This window comes from Panulirus ornatus, chromosome 55 (genome assembly GCF_036320965.1).
Source record: "Panulirus ornatus isolate Po-2019 chromosome 55, ASM3632096v1, whole genome shotgun sequence".
Taxonomy (NCBI): Eukaryota; Metazoa; Arthropoda; class Malacostraca; order Decapoda; family Palinuridae; genus Panulirus; species Panulirus ornatus.
Window position 1 is genome coordinate 39,765,015 of NC_092278.1, and position 21,043 is coordinate 39,786,057.

Below are 21,043 nucleotides of genomic sequence, written 5' to 3' on the forward strand. Positions count from 1 at the left end.
GAGATGGGTGATTATTGGTACATATGCACCTAGACATGAGAAGAAAGATCATGAGAGACAAGTGTTTTGGGAGCAGCTGAGTGAGTGTGTTAGTTTTGATGCACAAGACCGGGTTATAGTGATGGGTGATTTGAATGCAATGGTGAGTAATGTGGAAGTTGAGGGAATAATTGGTGTACATGGGGTGTTCAGTGTTGTAAATGGAAATGGTGAAGAGCTTGTGGATTTATGTGCTGGAAAAGGACTGGTGATTGGGAATACCTGGTTTAAAAAGAGAAATATACATAAGTATACGTAAGTAAGTAGGAGAGATGGCCAGAAAGCGTTACTGGATTATGTGTTAATTAATAGGTGCGTGAAAGAGAGACTTTTGGATGTTAATGTGCTGAGAGGTGCAACTGGAGGGATGTCTGATCATCTTGTGGAGGTGAAGGTGAAGATTTCTAGAGGTTTTCAGAAAAGAAGAGAGAATGTTGGGGTGAAGAGAGTGGTGAGAGTAAGTGAGCTTGGGAAGGAGACTTGTGTGAAGAAGTACCAGGAGAGAATGAGTACAGAATGGAAAAAGGTGAGAACAAAGGACACAAGGGGAGTGGGGGAGGAATGGGATGTATTTAGGGAATCAGTGATGGATTGTGCAAAAGATGCTTGTGGCATGAGAAGCGTGGGAGGTGGGCAGATTAGAAAGGGGAGTGAGTGGTGGGATGAAGAAGTAAGATTGTTAGTGAAAGAGAAGAGAGGGGCATTTGGATGATTTCTGCAGGGAAATAATGCAAATGACTGGGAGATGTATAAAAGAAAGAGGCAGGAGGTCAAGAGAAAGGTGCAAGAGGTGAAAAAGAGGGCAAATGAGAGTTGGGGTGAGAGAGTATCATTAAATTTTAGGGAGAATAAAAAGATGTTTTGGAAGGAGGTAAATAATGTGTGTAAGACAAGGGAATCAAAGGGAACTTCAGTGAAGGAGGCTAATAGGGGAGGTGATAACAAATAGTGGTGATGTGAGGAGATGGAGTGAGTATTTTGAAGGTTTGCTGAATGTGTTTGATGATAGAGTGGCAGATATAGGGTGTTTTGGTCGAGGTGGTGTGCAAAGTGAGAGGGTTAGGGAGAATGATTTGGTAAACAGAAAAGAGGTAGTAAAAGCTTTGCAGAAGATGAAAGCTAGCAAGGCAGTGGGTTTGGATGGTATTGCAGTGGAATTTATAAAAAAAAGGGGGTGACTGTATTGTTGACTGGTTGGTAAGGTTGTTTAATGTATGTATGACTCATGGTGAGGTGCCTGAGGATTGGCGGAATGCTTGCATAGTGCCATTGTATAAAGGCAAAGGGGATAGAGGTGAGTGCTCAAATTACAGAGGTATAAGTTTGTTAATTATTCCTGGGAAATTATATGGGAGGGTATTGACTGACAGGGTGAAGGCATGTACAGAGCATCAGATTGGGGAAGAGCAGTGTGGTTTCAGAAGTGGTAAAGGATGTGTGGATCAGGTGTTTCCTTTGAAGAATGTATGTGAAAAAAAATTAGAAAAGCAAATGGATTTGTATGTATCATTTATGGATCTGGAGAAGGCATATGATAGAGTTGATAGAGATGCTCTGTGGAAGTATTAAGAATATATGGTGTGGGAGGCAAGTTGTTAGAAGCAGTGAAAAGCTTTTATTGAGGATGTAAGGCATATGTATGCGTAGGAAGGGAGGAGAGTGATTGGTTCTCAGTGAATGTAGGTTTGTGGCAGGTGTGTGCGATGTCTCCATGGTTGTTTAATTTGTTCATGGATGGGGTTGTTAGGGAGGTGAATGCAAGAGTTTTGGAAAGCGGGGCAAGTATGCAGTCTGTTGTGGATGAGAGAGCTTGGTAAGTGAGTCAGTTGTTGTTCGCTGATGATACAGCGCTGGTGGCTGATTCGTGTGAGAAACTGCAGAAGCTGAAGACTGAGTTTGGTAAAGTGTGTGAAAGAAGAAAGCTGAGAGTAAATGTGAACAAGAGCAAGGTCATTAGGTACAGTAGGGTTGAGGGACAAGTCAATTGGGAAGTAAGTTTGAATGGAGAAGAACTGGAGGGAGTGAAGTGTTTTAGATATCTGGGAGTGGATTTGGCAGCGGATGGAACCATGGAAGCAGAAGTAAATCATTGGGTGGGGGAGGGGGCGAAAGTTCTGGAAGCATTGAAGAATGTGTGGAAGTCGAGAACATTATCTCAAAAAGCAAAAATAGGTATGTTTGAAGGAATAGTGGTTCCAAAAATGTTATATGGTTGCGAGGTGTGGGCTATAGACAGAGTTGTGCAGAGGAGGGTGGATGTGCTGTAAATGATATGTTTGAGGACAATATGTGGTGTGAGGTGGTTTGATCAAGTAAGTATTAATAGGGCAAGAAAGATGTGTGGTTATAAAAAGAGTGTGGTTGAGAGAGGAGAAGAGGGTGTTTTGAAATGGTTTGGGCACATGGAGAGAATGAGTGAGGAAAGATTGACAAAGAGGATATATGTGTCAGAGGTGGAGGGAACGAGGAGAAGTGGGAGACCAAATTGGAGGTGGAAAGATGGAGTGAAAAAGATACTGAGTGATCGGGGCCTGAACATGCAGGAGGGTGAAATACGTGCAAGGAATAGAGTGAATTGGAACGATCTGGTATACCGGGGTCGACGTGCTGTCAATGGATTGAACCAGGGCATGTGAAGCGTCTGGAGTAAACCATGGAAAGTTGTGTGGGGCCTGGATGTGGAAAGTGACCTGTGGTTTCGGTGCATTATTACATGACAGCTAGAGACTGAGTGTGAACAAATGTGGCCTTTGTTGTCTTTTCCTAGTGCTACCTCGCATACATGAGGGGGGAGGGGGTTTTTATTTCATGTGTGATGGGGTGGCGATGGGAATGAATAAAGGCAGCCAGTATGAATTATGCACATGTGTATATATGTATATGTCTGTGTGTGTATATATATATGTATACGTTGAGATGTATAGGTATATACATTTGCGTGTGTGGATGTGTAAGTATATACATGTGTATGTGGGTGGGTTGGGCCATTCTTTTGTCTGTTTCCTTGCGCTGCCTTAATAACGCGGGAGACAGACACAAAGCAAAACGAATAAATAAATAAATATGTATATCATATTTTCTTATTCTGCTTTGTCACTGTCTCCCGCATTAGTGAGGTAGCGCAAGGAAACAGACGAAAGAATGGCCCAACCCACCCACATACATATGTATATACATACACATCCACACATGCAAATATACATACCTATACATCTCAACGTATACATATATATACACACAGACATATACATATATACACATGTGCATAATTAATACTGTCTGCCTTTATTCATTCCCATCGCCAACCTGCCACACATGAAATAACAACTCCCTCCCCCCGGCATGTGCACGAGGTAGCGCCAGGAAAAGACAACAAAGGCCACATTCATTCACACTAAGTCTCTAGCTGTCATGTGAATGCACCGAAACCAGAGCTCCCTTTCCACATCCAGGCCCCACAGAACTTTCCATAGTTTACCCCAGATGCTTCAGTTGTTGTTCGCTGATGATACAGCACTGGTGGCTGATTTAGGTGAGAAACTGCAGAAGCTGGTGACTGAGTTTGGTAAAGTGTGTGTGAAAGAAGAAAGCTGAGAGTAAATGTGAACATGAGCAAGGTTATTAGGTACAGTAGGGTTGAGGGACAAGTCAACTGGGAGGTATATTTGAATGGAAAAAACTGGAGGAAGTCAAGTGTTTTAGATATCTGGGAGTGGATTTGGCAGCAGATGGAACCATGGAAGTGGAAGTGAATCATAGGGTGGGGGAAGGGTTAAAAGTTCTGCGAGCGTTGAAAAATATGTGTGGAAGTTGAGGACGTTATCTTGCAAAGCAAAAATGGGTATGTTTGAAGGAATAGTGGTTACAACAATTTATATGGTTGCGAGGTGTGGGCTATGGATAGAGTGTGCGCAGGAGGGTGGATGTGCTGAAAATGAGATGTTTGGGACAATATGTGGTGTGAGGTGGTTTGATCACAAGTAAATAATGAAAGGGTAAAGAGATGTGTGGTTATAATTGAGTGTGGTTGAGAGAGCAGAAGAGGGTGTTTTAAAAATGGTTTGGTCCATAGAAGAATGAGTGAGGAAAGATTGACCAAGAGGATATGTGTGCCAGAGGTGGAGGAAGAGGAGAAGGGGAGCCCAAAATTGGAGGGGGAAAAGATGGAGTGAAAAAGATTTGAGTGATCGGGCCTTAACATCGGGGATGAAAGGCGTGCAAGAAATAGAGTGAATTGGAACGTTGGGTATACCGGGGTCGATGTGCTGTCAATGGTTTGGGAACCAGGGCATGTGAAGCGTCTGGGGTAAACCATGGAATGTTTTGGGGGGCCTGCATGTGGAAAGGGATCTGTGGTTTCCGTCGAATTCTACGACCGCAGGGAATACTGGGAAGTATCTTTTCTCCCCTATCCCCAGGGATAGAATACTTCCCACGTATCCCTGCTGTCGTGAAGGGGAACTAAAAGGGGAGGGAGCAGGGTGTGGAATCCTCCCCTCTTGTCTTTTTTTAATTTTCCAAAAAAGGAAAAAGAGAAGGGGGGCCCGGGGAGGGTGTTCCTCAGAGGCCCAGTCCCCCTGTTTTTAAACGCTACCTTGTAACGCGAGAATGACGAATAGTTTGAAAGAAAAAAAAATATATTTATCCCTGGGGATAGGAGGAAAGAATATTCCCCCGCATTCCTCAGTGTCAGAAGGCGACTAAGGGGCGGGGGCGGGGGCCAGGAACCCTCCCTTCCTTTTATTTTAACTTTCAAAAGGGGAAAAAAGAGAAGGGTCACGTGGGGGGGCTTCCTCCTCGAAGGTCAGACTGGGGTGTCTAAAGTGTGTGGATGTACCAAAATGAGAAAAAAGGGGGGATAGGGAGTTTGTTTGAGGAAAGGAACCTGGATGCTTTGGCTCTGAGTGAAATGAAGCTCAAGGGTAAAGGGGAAGAGTGGTTTGGGAATGTCTTGGGAGTAAAGTCAGGGGTTAGTGAGAGGACAAGAGCTAGGGAAGGAGTAGCACTACTCCTGAAACAGGAGTGGTGGGAGTATGTGATACAGTTTACGTAAGAAAGTAAACTCTAGATTGATATGGGTAAAACTGAAAGTGGATGGAGAGAGATGGGTGATTATTGGTACATATGCACCTAGACATGAGAAGAAAGATCATGAGAGACAAGTGTTTTGGGAGCAGCTGAGTGAGTGTGTTAGTTTTGATGCACAAGACCGGGTTATAGTGATGGGTGATTTGAATGCAATGGTGAGTAATGTGGAAGTTGAGGGAATAATTGGTGTACATGGGGTGTTCAGTGTTGTAAATGGAAATGGTGAAGAGCTTGTGGATTTATGTGCTGGAAAAGGACTGGTGATTGGGAATACCTGGTTTAAAAAGAGAAATATACATAAGTATACGTAAGTAAGTAGGAGAGATGGCCAGAAAGCGTTACTGGATTATGTGTTAATTAATAGGTGCGTGAAAGAGAGACTTTTGGATGTTAATGTGCTGAGAGGTGCAACTGGAGGGATGTCTGATCATCTTGTGGAGGTGAAGGTGAAGATTTCTAGAGGTTTTCAGAAAAGAAGAGAGAATGTTGGGGTGAAGAGAGTGGTGAGAGTAAGTGAGCTTGGGAAGGAGACTTGTGTGAAGAAGTACCAGGAGAGAATGAGTACAGAATGGAAAAAGGTGAGAACAAAGGACACAAGGGGAGTGGGGGAGGAATGGGATGTATTTAGGGAATCAGTGATGGATTGTGCAAAAGATGCTTGTGGCATGAGAAGCGTGGGAGGTGGGCAGATTAGAAAGGGGAGTGAGTGGTGGGATGAAGAAGTAAGATTGTTAGTGAAAGAGAAGAGAGGGGCATTTGGATGATTTCTGCAGGGAAATAATGCAAATGACTGGGAGATGTATAAAAGAAAGAGGCAGGAGGTCAAGAGAAAGGTGCAAGAGGTGAAAAAGAGGGCAAATGAGAGTTGGGGTGAGAGAGTATCATTAAATTTTAGGGAGAATAAAAAGATGTTTTGGAAGGAGGTAAATAATGTGTGTAAGACAAGGGAATCAAAGGGAACTTCAGTGAAGGAGGCTAATAGGGAGGTGATAACAAATAGTGGTGATGTGAGGAGATGGAGTGAGTATTTTGAAGGTTTGCTGAATGTGTTTGATGATAGAGTGGCAGATATAGGGTGTTTTGGTCGAGGTGGTGTGCAAAGTGAGAGGGTTAGGGAGAATGATTTGGTAAACAGAAAAGAGGTAGTAAAAGCTTTGCAGAAGATGAAAGCTAGCAAGGCAGTGGGTTTGGATGGTATTGCAGTGGAATTTATAAAAAAAAGGGGGTGACTGTATTGTTGACTGGTTGGTAAGGTTGTTTAATGTATGTATGACTCATGGTGAGGTGCCTGAGGATTGGCGGAATGCTTGCATAGTGCCATTGTATAAAGGCAAAGGGGATAGAGGTGAGTGCTCAAATTACAGAGGTATAAGTTTGTTAATTATTCCTGGGAAATTATATGGGAGGGTATTGACTGACAGGGTGAAGGCATGTACAGAGCATCAGATTGGGGAAGAGCAGTGTGGTTTCAGAAGTGGTAAAGGATGTGTGGATCAGGTGTTTCCTTTGAAGAATGTATGTGAAAAAAAATTAGAAAAGCAAATGGATTTGTATGTAGCATTTATGGATCTGGAGAAGGCATATGATAGAGTTGATAGAGATGCTCTGTGGAAAGTATTAAGAATATATGGTGTGGGAGGCAAGTTGTTAGAAGCAGTGAAAAGCTTTTATTGAGGATGTAAGGCATATGTATGCGTAGGAAGGGAGGAGAGTGATTGGTTCTCAGTGAATGTAGGTTTGTGGCAGGTGTGTGCGATGTCTCCATGGTTGTTTAATTTGTTCATGGATGGGGTTGTTAGGGAGGTGAATGCAAGAGTTTTGGAAAGCGGGGCAAGTATGCAGTCTGTTGTGGATGAGAGAGCTTGGTAAGTGAGTCAGTTGTTGTTCGCTGATGATACAGCGCTGGTGGCTGATTCGTGTGAGAAACTGCAGAAGCTGAAGACTGAGTTTGGTAAAGTGTGTGAAAGAAGAAAGCTGAGAGTAAATGTGAACAAGAGCAAGGTCATTAGGTACAGTAGGGTTGAGGGACAAGTCAATTGGGAAGTAAGTTTGAATGGAGAAGAACTGGAGGGAGTGAAGTGTTTTAGATATCTGGGAGTGGATTTGGCAGCGGATGGAACCATGGAAGCAGAAGTAAATCATTGGGTGGGGGAGGGGGCGAAAGTTCTGGAAGCATTGAAGAATGTGTGGAAGTCGAGAACATTATCTCAAAAAGCAAAAATAGGTATGTTTGAAGGAATAGTGGTTCCAAAAATGTTATATGGTTGCGAGGTGTGGGCTATAGACAGAGTTGTGCAGAGGAGGGTGGATGTGCTGTAAATGATATGTTTGAGGACAATATGTGGTGTGAGGTGGTTTGATCAAGTAAGTATTAATAGGGCAAGAAAGATGTGTGGTTATAAAAAGAGTGTGGTTGAGAGAGGAGAAGAGGGTGTTTTGAAATGGTTTGGGCACATGGAGAGAATGAGTGAGGAAAGATTGACAAAGAGGATATATGTGTCAGAGGTGGAGGGAACGAGGAGAAGTGGGAGACCAAATTGGAGGTGGAAAGATGGAGTGAAAAAGATACTGAGTGATCGGGGCCTGAACATGCAGGAGGGTGAAATACGTGCAAGGAATAGAGTGAATTGGAACGATCTGGTATACCGGGGTCGACGTGCTGTCAATGGATTGAACCAGGGCATGTGAAGCGTCTGGAGTAAACCATGGAAAGTTGTGTGGGGCCTGGATGTGGAAAGTGACCTGTGGTTTCGGTGCATTATTACATGACAGCTAGAGACTGAGTGTGAACGAATGTGGCCTTTGTTGTCTTTTCCTAGTGCTACCTCGCATACATGAGGGGGGAGGGGGTTTTTATTTCATGTGTGATGGGGTGGCGATGGGAATGAATAAAGGCAGCCAGTATGAATTATGCACATGTGTATATATGTATATGTCTGTGTGTGTATATATATATGTATACGTTGAGATGTATAGGTATATACATTTGCGTGTGTGGATGTGTAAGTATATACATGTGTATGTGGGTGGGTTGGGCCATTCTTTCGTCTGTTTCCTTGCGCTGCCTTAATAACGCGGGAGACAGACACAAAGCAAAACGAATAAATAAATAAATATGTATATCATATTTTCTTATTCTGCTTTGTCACTGTCTCCCGCATTAGTGAGGTAGCGCAAGGAAACAGACGAAAGAATGGCCCAACCCACCCACATACATATGTATATACATACACATCCACACATGCAAATATACATACCTATACATCTCAACGTATACATATATATACACACAGACATATACATATATACACATGTGCATAATTAATACTGTCTGCCTTTATTCATTCCCATCGCCAACCTGCCACACATGAAATAACAACTCCCTCCCCCCGGCATGTGCACGAGGTAGCGCCAGGAAAAGACAACAAAGGCCACATTCATTCACACTAAGTCTCTAGCTGTCATGTGAATGCACCGAAACCAGAGCTCCCTTTCCACATCCAGGCCCCACAGAACTTTCCATAGTTTACCCCAGATGCTTCAGTTGTTGTTCGCTGATGATACAGCACTGGTGGCTGATTTAGGTGAGAAACTGCAGAGCTGGTGACTGAGTTTGGTAAAGTGTGTGTGAAAGAAGAAAGCTGAGAGTAAATGTGAACATGAGCAAGGTTATTAGGTACAGTAGGGTTGAGGGACAAGTCAACTGGGAGGTATATTTGAATGGAAAAAACTGGAGGAAGTCAAGTGTTTTAGATATCTGGGAGTGGATTTGGCAGCAGATGGAACCATGGAAGTGGAAGTGAATCATAGGGTGGGGGAAGGGTTAAAAGTTCTGCGAGCGTTGAAAAATATGTGTGGAAGTTGAGGACGTTATCTTGCAAAGCAAAAATGGGTATGTTTGAAGGAATAGTGGTTACAACAATGTTATATGGTTGCGAGGTGTGGGCTATGGATAGAGTTGTGCGCAGGAGGGTGGATGTGCTGAAAATGAGATGTTTGAGGACAATATGTGGTGTGAGGTGGTTTGATCACAAGTAAATAATGAAAGGGTAAGAGAGATGTGTGGTTATAAATAGAGTGTGGTTGAGAGAGCAGAAGAGGGTGTTTTGAAATTGTTTGGTCACATAGAGAGAATGAGTGAGGAAAGATTGACCAAGAGGATATGTGTGCCAGAGGTGGAGGGAATGAGGAGAAGTGGGAGACCAAATTGGAGGTGGAAAGATGGAGTGAAAAAGATTTTGAGTGATCGGGGCCTGAACATGCAGGAGGATGAAAGGCGTGCAAGAAATAGAGTGAATTGGAACGATGTGGTATACCAGGGTCGATGTGCTGTCAATGGATTGAACCAGGGCATGTGAAGCGTCTGGGGTAAACCATGGAATGTTTTGTGGGGCCTGCATGTGGAAAGGGATCTGTGGTTTCCAGTCGAATTCTACGACACGCAGGGAATACGTGGGAAGTATTCTTTCTCCCCTATCCCCAGGGATAGAATATACTTCCCACGTATTCCCTGCATGTCGCAGAAGGCGACTAAAAGGGGAGGGAGCAGGGGGCTGGAAATCCTCCCCTCTTGTCTTTTTTTTAATTTTCCAAAAGAAGGAACAGAGAAGGGGGCCAGGTGAGGATGTTCCATCAGAGGCCCAGTCCTCTGTTCTAAACGCTACCTTGCTAACGCGAGAAATGACGAATAGTTTGAAAGAAAAAGAAATATATTCTATCCCTGGGGATAGGAGAGAAAGAATACTTCCCACGCATTCCTCACGTGTCGTAGAAGGCGACTAAAGGGGACGGGAGCGGGGGGCCAGGAACCCTCCATTCCTTGTATTTTAACTTTCTAAAAGGGGAAACAGAAGAAGGAGTCACGTGGGGAGTGCTCATCCTCCTCGAAGGCTCAGACTGGGGTGTCTAAATGTGTGTGGATGTAACCAAGATGAGAAAAAAGGAGAGATAGGGAGTATGTTTGAGGAAAGGAACCTGGATGTTTTGGCTCTGAGTGAAACAAAGCTCAAGGGTAAAGGGGAAGAGTGGTTTGGGAATGTCTTGGGAGTAAAGGCAGGGGTTAAGGAGAGGACAAGAGCAAGGGAAGGAGTAGCACTACTCCTGAAACAGGAGTTGTGGGCGTATGTGATAGAGTGTAAGAAAGTAAATTCTAGATTGATATGGGTAAAATTGAAAGCTGAGGGAGAGAGATGGGTGATTATTGGTGCATATGCACCTGGGCATGAGAAGAAAGATCATGAGAGGCAAGTGTTTTGGGAGCAGCTGAATGAGTGTGTTAGTGGTTTTGATGCACAAGACCGGGTTATAGTGATGGGTGATTTGAATGCAAAGGTGAGTAATGTGGCAGTTGAGGGAATAATTGGTATACATGGGGTGTTCAGTGTTGTAAATGGAAATGGTGAAGAGATTGTAGATTTATGTGCTGAAAAAGGACTGGTGATTGGGAATACCTGGTTTAAAAAGCGAGATATACATAAGTATATGTATGTAAGTAGGAGAGATGGCCAGAGAGCATTATTGGATTACGTGTTAATTGATAGGCGTGCGAAAGAGAGACTTTTGATGTTAATGTGCTGAGAGGTGCAACTGGAGGGATGTCTGATCATTATCTTGTGGAGGCGAAGGTGAAGATTTGTAGGGGTTTTCAGAAAAGAAGAGAGAATGTTGGGGTGAAGAGAGTGGTAAGAGTAAGAGAGCTTGGGAAGGAGACTTGTGTGAGGAAGTACCAGAAGAGACTGAGTACAGAATGGAAAAAGGTGAGAACAAAGGAGGTAAGGGGAGTGGGCGAGGAATGGGATGTATTTAGGGAAGCAGTGATGGCTTGCACAAAAGATGCTTGTGGCATGAGAAGCGTGGGAGGTGGGTTGATTAGAAAGGGTAGTGAGTGGTGGGATGAAGAAGTAAGATTATTAGTAAAAGAGAAGAGAGAGGCATTTGGACGATTTTTGCAGGGAAAAAATGCAAATGAGTGGGAGATGTATAAAAGAAAGAGGCAGGAGGTCAAGAGAAAGGTGCAAGAGGTGAAAAAGAGGGCAAATGAGAGTTGGGGTGAGAGAGAGTATCAATAAATTTTAGGGAGAATAAAAAGATGTTTTGGAAAGAGGTAAATAAAGTGCGTACGACAAGGGAGCAGAAGGGAACTTCAGTGAAGGGGTTGACAGCACGTCAACCCCGGTATACCACATCGATCCAATTCACTCTATTCCTTGCCCTCCTTTCACCCTCCTGCATGTTCAGGCCCCGATCACTCAAAATCTTTTTCACTCCATCTTTCCACCTCCAATTTGGTCTCCCACTTCTCCTCGTTCCCTCCACCTCCGACACATATATCCTCTTGGTCAATCTTTCCTCACTCATTCTCTCCATGTGCCCAAACCATTTCAAAACACCCTCTTCTGCTCTCTCAACCACGTTCTTTTTATTTCCACACATCTCTCTTACCCTTACGTTACTTACTTGATCAAACCACCTCATACCACACATTGTCCTCAAACATCTCATTTCCAGCACATCCACCCTCCTGCACACAACTCTATCCATAGCCCCCGCCTCGCAACCATACAACATTGTTGGAACCACTATTCCTTCAAACATACCAATTTTGCTTTCCGAGATAATGTTCTCGACTTCCACACATTCTTCAAGGCTCCCAGGATTTTCGCCCCCTCCCCCACCCTATGATCCACTTCCACTTCCATGGTTCCATCTTCTGCCAGATCCACTCCCAGACATCTAAAACACTTTACTTCCTCCAGTTTTTCTCCATTCAAACTTACCTCCCAATTGACTTGACCCTCAACCCTACTGTACCTAATAACCTTGCTCTTATTTACATTCATTCTTAACTTTCTTCTTTCACACACTTTACCAAACTCAGTCACCAGCTTCTGCAGTTTCTCACATGAATCAGCCACCAGCGCTGTATCATCAGCGAACAACAACTGACTCACTTCCCAAGCTCTCTCATCCACAACAGACTTCATACTTGCCCCTCTTTCCAAAACTCTTGCATTCACCTCCTTAACAACCCCATCCATAAACAAATTAAACAACCATGGAGACATCACACACCCCTGCCGCAAACCTACATTCACTGAGAACCAATCACTTTCCTCTCTTCCTACACGTACACATGCCTTACATCCTCGATAAAAACTTTTCACTGCTTCTAACAACTTGCCTCCCATACCATATATTCTTAATACCTTCCACAGAGCATCTCTATCAACTCTATCATATGCCTTCTCCAGATCCATAAATGCTACATACAAATCCATTTGCTTTTCTACGTATTTCTCACATACATTCTTCAAAGCAAACACCTGATCCACACATCCTCTACCACTTCTGAAACCACACTGCTCTTCCCCAATCTGATGCTCTGTACATGCCTTCACCCTCTCAATCAATACCCTCCCATATAATTTACCAGGAATACTCAACAAACTTATACCTCTGAAATTTGAGCACTCACTCTTATCCCCTTTGCCTTTGTACAATGGCACTATGCACGCATTCCGCCAATCCTCAGGCACCTCACCATGAGTCATACATACATTAAATAACCTTACCAACCAGTCAATAATACAGTCACCCCCTTTTTTAATAGATTCCACTGCAATACCATCCAAACCTGCTGCCTTGCCAGCTTTCATCTTCCGCAAAGCTTTTACTACCTCTTCTCTGTTTACCAAATCATTTTCCCTAACCCTCTCACTTTGCACACCACCTCGACCAAAACACCCTATATCTGCCACTCTATCATCAAAAACATTCAACAAACCTTCAAAATACTCACTCCATCTCTTTCTCACATCACCACTACTTGTTATCACCTCCCCATTTGCGCCCTTCACTGAAGTTCCCATTTGCTCCCTTGTCTTACGCACTTTATTTACCTCCTTCCAGAACATCTTTTTATTCTCCCTAAAATTTAATGATACTCTCTCACCCCTACATATATATATATATATATATATATACATATATGTATATATAATATATATATGTGTGTGTGTGTGTGTGTGTGTGTGTGTGTGTGTGTGTGTGTGTGTGTGTGTGTGTGCGCGTGTGTGTATCTGAGTGGACAGGTCGTTCTTCATCTGTTTCTTGGCACCACCTCACTGATGCAGGAAGGTGCAATCAAGTATAATAAATACATAAATAGTCTGTTCAGTATGTCAGGAAAAGTGCATGCAAGAATACTAATTGACAGAGTGTTGGAAGTGACTAAATGCAGAATAAGTGAAGAGCAAGGGGATTTTAGGAAAGGTAGGGGATGTGTGGATCAGATATTGGAAATAAAGATGAATGCAAAAGTATCTAGCGAAAGGTAAGAAGCTGTATGGAGTTTTTATGGATCTAGATTGCTTTGTGGGATGTGTTAAGGATATATGGTATAAGGGGACAACTGTTGAATGGTGTAAAGGCCTTCTATCGAGGAGCAAATGCGTGTGTTAGAGCAAATGGAGAGCTGAGCAGAAAGTTTTGGGATACATGTAGGCTTGAGGCAGAGCTGTGTGATGTCACCGTTGCTTTTTGACATATGTATGGATGGAGTGAAAAGAGAGATGAAAGCAAAACTAGGGAAAAGGGATGCAGAAATGAAGTGTGGCACTGACATATGGTGGATAATGGCAAGCCTATTTGTGGATGATAGTATTCTTTATAGAGAGTAAAAAGGAGTTGCAGAATTGTAAGTGTGTTTATGTGTGTAAATGTAGGAGATAGAAGGTAAATGCAAGTAAAAGTAAAGTAATGGTGTTTGAAAGGAAATGTAGAGAAAGTATTGATTTTTTTAAATCATATAGAGTGAAAGAAGAAAGTCTACTAAATCATGCTGTGAATATGGTGGGAAAAAGACTGGAAGAAGTGAGGGAATTCAAGTATCTGGGAGATGTCTTGGGTAAGTGTGGTGATATGGAAGACGATAAGGAGAGAGCAGTACAGGGTAGAAGAGTCGTTGGGTCTCTTAACAGAATAATGGAGTAGAGGTGTAAGTATGGAAGTGAAGAGATGATTAGGGGACAGCATAGTCTTACCAACCCTGACCTGTGCAGCCAAAGCATGGACATGGAATGAGGCACAGAGGTCAATAATCCAGGCTGTGGAAATTAGCTACTTGAGATCATGTGGTGTGACTAGATAGAATACAGGAAAAAATTAAAGGGTATAAGAGGAATGTGGTATGGCAAGGAATGCAAAGGGAGTACATTGTGAGGTGGTAGAATGGGTAAAACATAATACTTTGAGGTGATTTAGGCACGAGGAAAGAATGCAAGACTGGGAGTTTACAAGGAGAGTGTATAATAATACAATTAAAGGGGTTGGTGTGAGTGGAAGACCACCTGTGACATGGGCAAACAGGATGGAGGAATACTGGAGGGAGAGAAACAGGAAGAATGCATGGAATGGTGTATGTGAGTGAGGCATGTAACGACACGGATAAATGGAGACCCTTCTGCCATGGTCACCCCCTGAAGGGAGTTGCCAGAGGGAATGGGCATTGGAAATATAGATAGACAGACAGATAGACTTAAAAATCTAAAGATAATTCAAACTTACAATGAATAAAATTCATCCATACAATACCTAAGCAAAATACCTTGCAAAATTGTGACTGGCATCGATAAAAGTAGGCAGACTACCAGTAGTAAGACCCTTCAGACGTTGCATGGTGGTTGTAGGTGCATCAGCAATAAATGGAACAAGATAAGCATGCCTTGGTCTTGACTGAAGAATACTTTTGAACACAGGCATTTTGTTCTGATAATGGAGAGCTTCTCCCACTTTTAGGGAGTGATTATAAGCAGCAAAATCATACCTTAATGCATCTATTAAAAGTATAACAGCTCTTCTAAATGTTGGGGTCATCCAACATTCTGCTGATAAACCCTTTCCATTATTGGTTGATTCCTTGATCTTTGTTTTGACATGGTCTTCTTCAATTTTAAAATCTTCACAGCTTGAATTAAAAAGAACAACTTGTCTAGTCAGAAGAAAACCATGGCTGAATATCAATATTCCAACAGTCAGAAGTTCACTTAAGCACAAAATCAAGATGAAAACTTGGGTACCTCCACAAGTTGCCATCTCTGTTGTCTCACACTGACCTATAGGAAGAAAATTACCAAAGCAGATGTAATGACTCTATTTAACAAGGAAACAAACAAACAAACAAACACATAGTAAAAGGTAGATGGTAATAATGGAACTGATCAGCATATAACACAACCAATGGGTAAATGTCAGATCTTATGAAACACATGGAGAAGTCATACCAAGAGTTTGTACCAACACCATCAGTGTTTTAATAATGAACTGCCCTCTCTCATTTTAAGTATGATAGTCACTCAAATAAACATACTACAGTTGAATCATTATATCTATTTTACATTCACCATTGCAAACATAACATTCCAGTGCATCATACATGAGATCCAGAGAGTGGATGTGAGTGAATGATGCCATTTCTTTGTCTATTCCTAGCACTACCTAGTGAACACAGGTGTTGATGTGTGAGTCAGGTACAGCAACAAAGCAAAATAGTTCACCTCCCCATTCTATACAGATGTTGTTCAAGGAATCAATTCAGTGTTATTACAAAGTTGTTGCAGTACTTGGATTTTATTTGTTCAAGATGTGCCTGAGGGCATGAATACATAGACTACAGAGCACACTTCATATTCTGCCTCCGGATACAGTCAACAGCCTCCCCAAAACACTCAAGAAGCTCCAGCATGCCCTTGAGGATGTTCTCCTCAAAGACTCCACATGAAGTGTGATGTAGCTTGAGTTAACTATATTCTCTGGCACACAAACATACAATCTCTCCTTGACACGCATAACACTTGACAACACTTAACCCAAACATCTCATTCTTCATAACTCTAGAGTTTCCCATGATTAGTATTATGTGCTAGCCCTGCCTTTTGGAAAATATGGTAGGAACAATAATATTAGGTAGGATCATTTCGGTAGGAATATTAGGTAGAAATGTTAAGTTGAAGTAGTAGGTCAGAAAATTAGGCAGGAGCATTAGGTAGAAGTAGTCAGAAGGATAATTAGGTAGAAGCCTCTGGAAACACAGCACTAGAGTTGTCTCTGCAAGTGGCGTGTTAAGGGTGAGGCACTAAAGGTTAAGAAGTAGCACTGGAGTTCACTAGTTATGGAGACTGTATTGCCATGGCCATCCCCCTGAGGGAGTTCCAGAGTGGAACAGGCATCAAATCTACAGATAGATAGATAGGCACATAGAATACCAATCATATCATCTTCAACTGGGAGCTCCATCACATGTCACTTGCAGCTTGAAGTCACTTTTTATCCTCCAGTAACTGTTATAAGAGCTCTGTATACATGTGACTCAATCTTCAATTTTCTATCAAGTATACTATCAAGTATCCTATTCTAACAGCTGGCATTTTTTGAAGCCATCATCGACAACCAGTTGCAAAGTGTGTGCAAAGCAAGGAATGTATTGATGAGGGAGGGCTAAACTATCCTTAGATTCAACTGTGCTGTTCTCAAGTCAGTGTTAACATACTAACAACAGAATTAGGATAGGAAGTAAGTAAAACAATTGCCTCGGTTATGGCATTGAAAATGTAGCAAACTTATTGCTAGCATTATCAGTTACTAAGCTGGTCACTTTTATAATTGACCCAAAACATGCAACAGTTTCCTCATAATGCTCTATCATTTTCTCACCAGTGTGGCACTGGTATTATATTATAAGGAACATAATATTTATGTTTTAGTAAAAAAGACCATATACAGAGTCCACAAAAAGCCTTGTCTGTCTCCCCATACATTTTCAAAGGTAATATTAAACAAATTTTTAGTACTGCCATCTCTCCTTTGGCCTTGATTACCGTATGCAGCCATCTGAGCATGGAACGGGCAACGTTCCTGAGGTATTCTTTGTTCATGCACTAGGTCCAGTGGGTTTTGACACCCTGAATAGGCTAGATATTCATGAGGTGTTGTAGGAACAGCCACCTGTTCATGTATTCTAAGTGCCCAGTATGCCAAGAAATTTCATGTGTTCCCACATTTTCTTGCTTCCAAGCAAGAACTTAGGTTTTCTCCACTTACAAAAGAGCCTTCCATCTTGAAGCACAGGTGAAAGAAATACAGCGACCAGAAGTGAAATTCCCAAAACGAAGGTGCAACCAAGAAGAGTACAGAAAGAACACCCTTTCCTCAATTAAGTTAGCTTGAGGCACACTGAGGCAGGTTGCTTGTGCTCACACCATTAGAGACACTAATATCAGCAATCAAATGTACAATGATCTCACCCTAAGGGAGTCATATGCTTGTACCCACAAAAAACCTTTGCGATGTATAGCCTTTGAAAATAAATGGGAAGCAGTGTTGTTTTTTGTGGATACTATATTAATGTTAGCATATTTCTACTACATCTTTTAGATAGTGCAGTAAAAGGGGAGTTTCCATCCCCTGATTCCACTCCCCTTTAGCCTTCCAACAAGCAGGGAATAAGGAGGTAGAATTCTTGGATATGAGCAGATGAAGCCTTTCTTCGTTTGTTCCTGGCACTCTCACTAATGAGGGAAACTGCAATCAAGTATAAGAAAAAATATTTCTACTGTTCATCTTAGCTGTTAGAAGATGTTAAGAAGAGTTTTCACAGGTTTTACTGATTTCCACAAATGTTTTGCATACTCTTACATCAATCTTAGAGTTTTCCTCAGGGTAAAATTCCAGGTTTAGGGGTACCAGAGAAATATTTCACAGATTTTTAAGCTGTGGTTTTGGTGCATTATTACATGACAGCTAGAGACTGAGTGTGAACGAATGGAGCCTTTGTTGTCTTCCTAGCGCTACCTCGTGCACATGAGGGGGGAGGGGGTTGTTATTTCATGTGTGGCGGGGTGGCGATGGGAATGAATAAAGACAGACAGTATGAATTATGTACATGTGTATATATGTATATGTCTGTGTGTGTATATATATGTATACGTTGAGATGTAAAGGGATGCATATTTGCATGTGTGGACGTGTATGTATATACAAGTGTATGTGGGTGGGTTGGGCCATTCTTTCATCTGTTTCTTTGCGCTACCTCGCTAACGCGGGAGACAGCGACAAAGCAAAATAAAATGATTTTAAGAAATCCATATCAGTTAAGTCCTTGCACATTGCAAGTTATTCAAACCATGGAAATGTGATTTGAAGCATTACTTTTTATCAAACAGGAATAGATAATGACAGCTGGGAGGGTTATAAGGATCTGGGAAAATGTGTAAGTATAAAAGTATAGGATACACTTCCAGAAATTAAGAGAACTAAGAAAACCTCACCTAACTTCATAGAGCAACTGAAATCTGCCATATTTTCAGTTTAGAAAAAAATACAATGTTTGCATTCAAATGCTGGGAGATTTATTCCGTGTTTACTTCATCCATCTACACGAGTACAATGACCACAATATCTTTGGTATATTTTGACTCTAATACTGAATATTATGGTAAATGTTGGCCCATTGGTAGAGTTACACATGGTTTTCACTGATTTAGTAAATCTATACAGTAAAATTACCATTTCAGACATCCATCAGGGAACCAGGGTTTCGAGTGGGGAAAATAAAAAAGAAGATTTGCGACAAAATAAAGGTCAGAATCATTCAAAAGACATTGAAAACAATTTCAACCAAACCAAACCTAAGCATCCTAAAATTCACTGGGTGTCCAAAATGGTAATAATAACAATTCATTCATACTAGTGTTCCACTTACTTTTACTCCATAATTTACTAAGTCATCATAGCCCTTCAATCACTTTTCTTATGGAAACAACAATGTCCCCCTGGCTCCACTTTTATGAACTTCATCCAAATCCATAAAATTTTTTCTGCAGTGCCCCTAAACTAAAGCTTTACCTTCCCCCAATCTTCATATACCTTTCCTCACTTACTACTGTACAGTACAATAAAAAATTCTTCGAATAATAATAATATATCAGTCTAAATCACTTCTACTAAGTGAAAGAAGTCCAATGGGAGGCATTTGCACCATATCCATTTTATTTCTATGGCGCATATAAACATGTAAATAACCCTTGTTTCAGTCAGCATCAAATACAATGTCTTTTTCGGTCCTTGCTGGTTACTCTTGCTGGCTAGCAGCATCTGCCCTCCCTCAAATACATCTATCTCACCTTAATAACACCTATCCTGTCAACGAACCCATCCTCCCTTGGCAAAACTACTTCCCTCATCAACCACTTTCCCTCAGCACTTATAGCCAGCCCCTTGCAGCACTTATCCTGCTTCAGCAGCACCTACCCTTCTACAACAGCACCTCTCTCAGTCATGTCTGCTCTCCCTCAATATACCTGGTTTCAGTCAAAATCACATACCCTCCCTCGGCATATCTATCCTCCTTCATCATTATCAACCTCCCTCCTTCAGCAGCACCTGCTCTCCATTAACACCATTTGTCACCCCTCAGCAGCACTTAAGTGAACGAAATGAAAATAATGAAGCCATGATAACTGCAAACAGCATACACAAATTTTAAATTATATATGATAGAAAATGTTCAGGAGATAGGACCAAACAAGTGCACAACCCTCCCCATAAAATACCAATAGGTAAACAAGCATTTGTCCCCCACCCCCTCAGCAGGACCCTCTATCGCTCAGTACACGAATCTTCAGTCAAACGCACCTACAACACTTCAGTAATACCTGCCTTCCCTTGGGGACATTTGCCCTCCCTCAGCACCTCTGTCAAGAGCACTTACCGTCATTCAGAGTATTTAACTCATTCAACTGCACCTGATCTCGCTCAGCATGACCTACACTCCCTCAGCACACCTGACTTCTTTGTTCAGCATCATCTACCTTTCCTCAGCACACCTGACCTCTTCGCCCAGCATCACCTACCCTTCCTCAGCATACCCGACCTCTTCGCTCGACATCACCTACCCTCCCTCAGCACACCTGACCTCTTCGCTCAGCATCACCTACCCTTCCTCAACACACCTGGCCTGTTCGCTCAGTATCACCTACCCTCTCCCAGCACACTTGACTTCTGTAAACGACACCTATTCTCTGTAAGCAGCGCCTGCAATCCTTCCTCGACACTTGCTCTCCCTCATCGGGAAGTACTCCACTTCGGCTCTGTCGGTCCACCACTCGTTAGAGAGCCCTGTGTTTATTTATGCTATGGGTCAAATCCAGCTTAAAATCCGGATGCTAGATTGTTGTCTGCATTTCCCCTAACAGCCAAATTTATCATGTAAATTAGTCTGTTTTTAGCTGGAGCTTATATTATTATATCAAAATGTTTTCTCATAAGGGAAAAACTTTAACCAACAAAAGAAAATTATACCATTGAAATTTATGATAATCCACACGCTTGAAAAACTATAAAAATGATAATTTGAAAGTTTACATGATATGGTCTAGTTTTGATGTATTGAAAAAATAGATGCGTGATTATGCGCACCTGACCACCTTTTTTCACTCTATTATTCAAATTACTATATTTCACAGTATCAGGATGAAGATGCACAGCTGATTCAGGGAACGTAAACACCAGAGTTGCCAACTTAGCGCTTTTTTTTTTTTTTATAAAAACAAATATCGATTGACATATTTACATCAAAAAGACGGGGTAGTATGCTACTCCCCTCCTCATCTTCATCATCCCCCATTGGGATTTACAAAAAAGATATCTACAACAAATCATAGTTTTTGTGAAGATATGAACAACTGAAAACTATAAACAAACAATGGCCCTCATTTTAAATACCCTGAACTCATTACAAGGATGTTACAGCTTTGGTGCAAAGTTTTTGTACCGTGTAAAAAAAATTTTCATCAAACCATTATCAATCATCCAACAAACTTGTTCTTTTAGTTTAGTTTAGCGCTTTTTGGAAGTGAATCTA

General features: G+C 41.9%; 1 protein-coding gene across 7 annotated transcripts in view; it reads right to left on the reverse strand.

Moving 5' to 3' along the window:
* The window catches only part of PIG-O (phosphatidylinositol glycan anchor biosynthesis class O), a 177,339-nt gene extending 156,998 nt beyond the window's left edge, over nt 1–20,341 (reverse strand). For 2 of the 7 annotated variants that reach the window (XM_071693532.1, XM_071693533.1), the window contains exons 1-2: nt 20,160–20,338; nt 14,732–15,239 (exon numbers count right to left, since the gene is read on the reverse strand). In XM_071693532.1, the coding sequence (XP_071549633.1) occupies nt 14,732–15,219 (488 nt within the window). In that variant the 5' untranslated portion in view covers nt 15,220–15,239; nt 20,160–20,338. Of the gene's footprint in view, nt 1–14,731; nt 15,240–20,159 lie in introns of all 7 variants that reach the window. The other 5 variants (XR_011716732.1, XR_011716733.1, XM_071693534.1 and 2 more) reach the window with 5 other exon arrangements.
* Between the last annotated feature and the right edge of the window lie 702 nt (nt 20,342–21,043).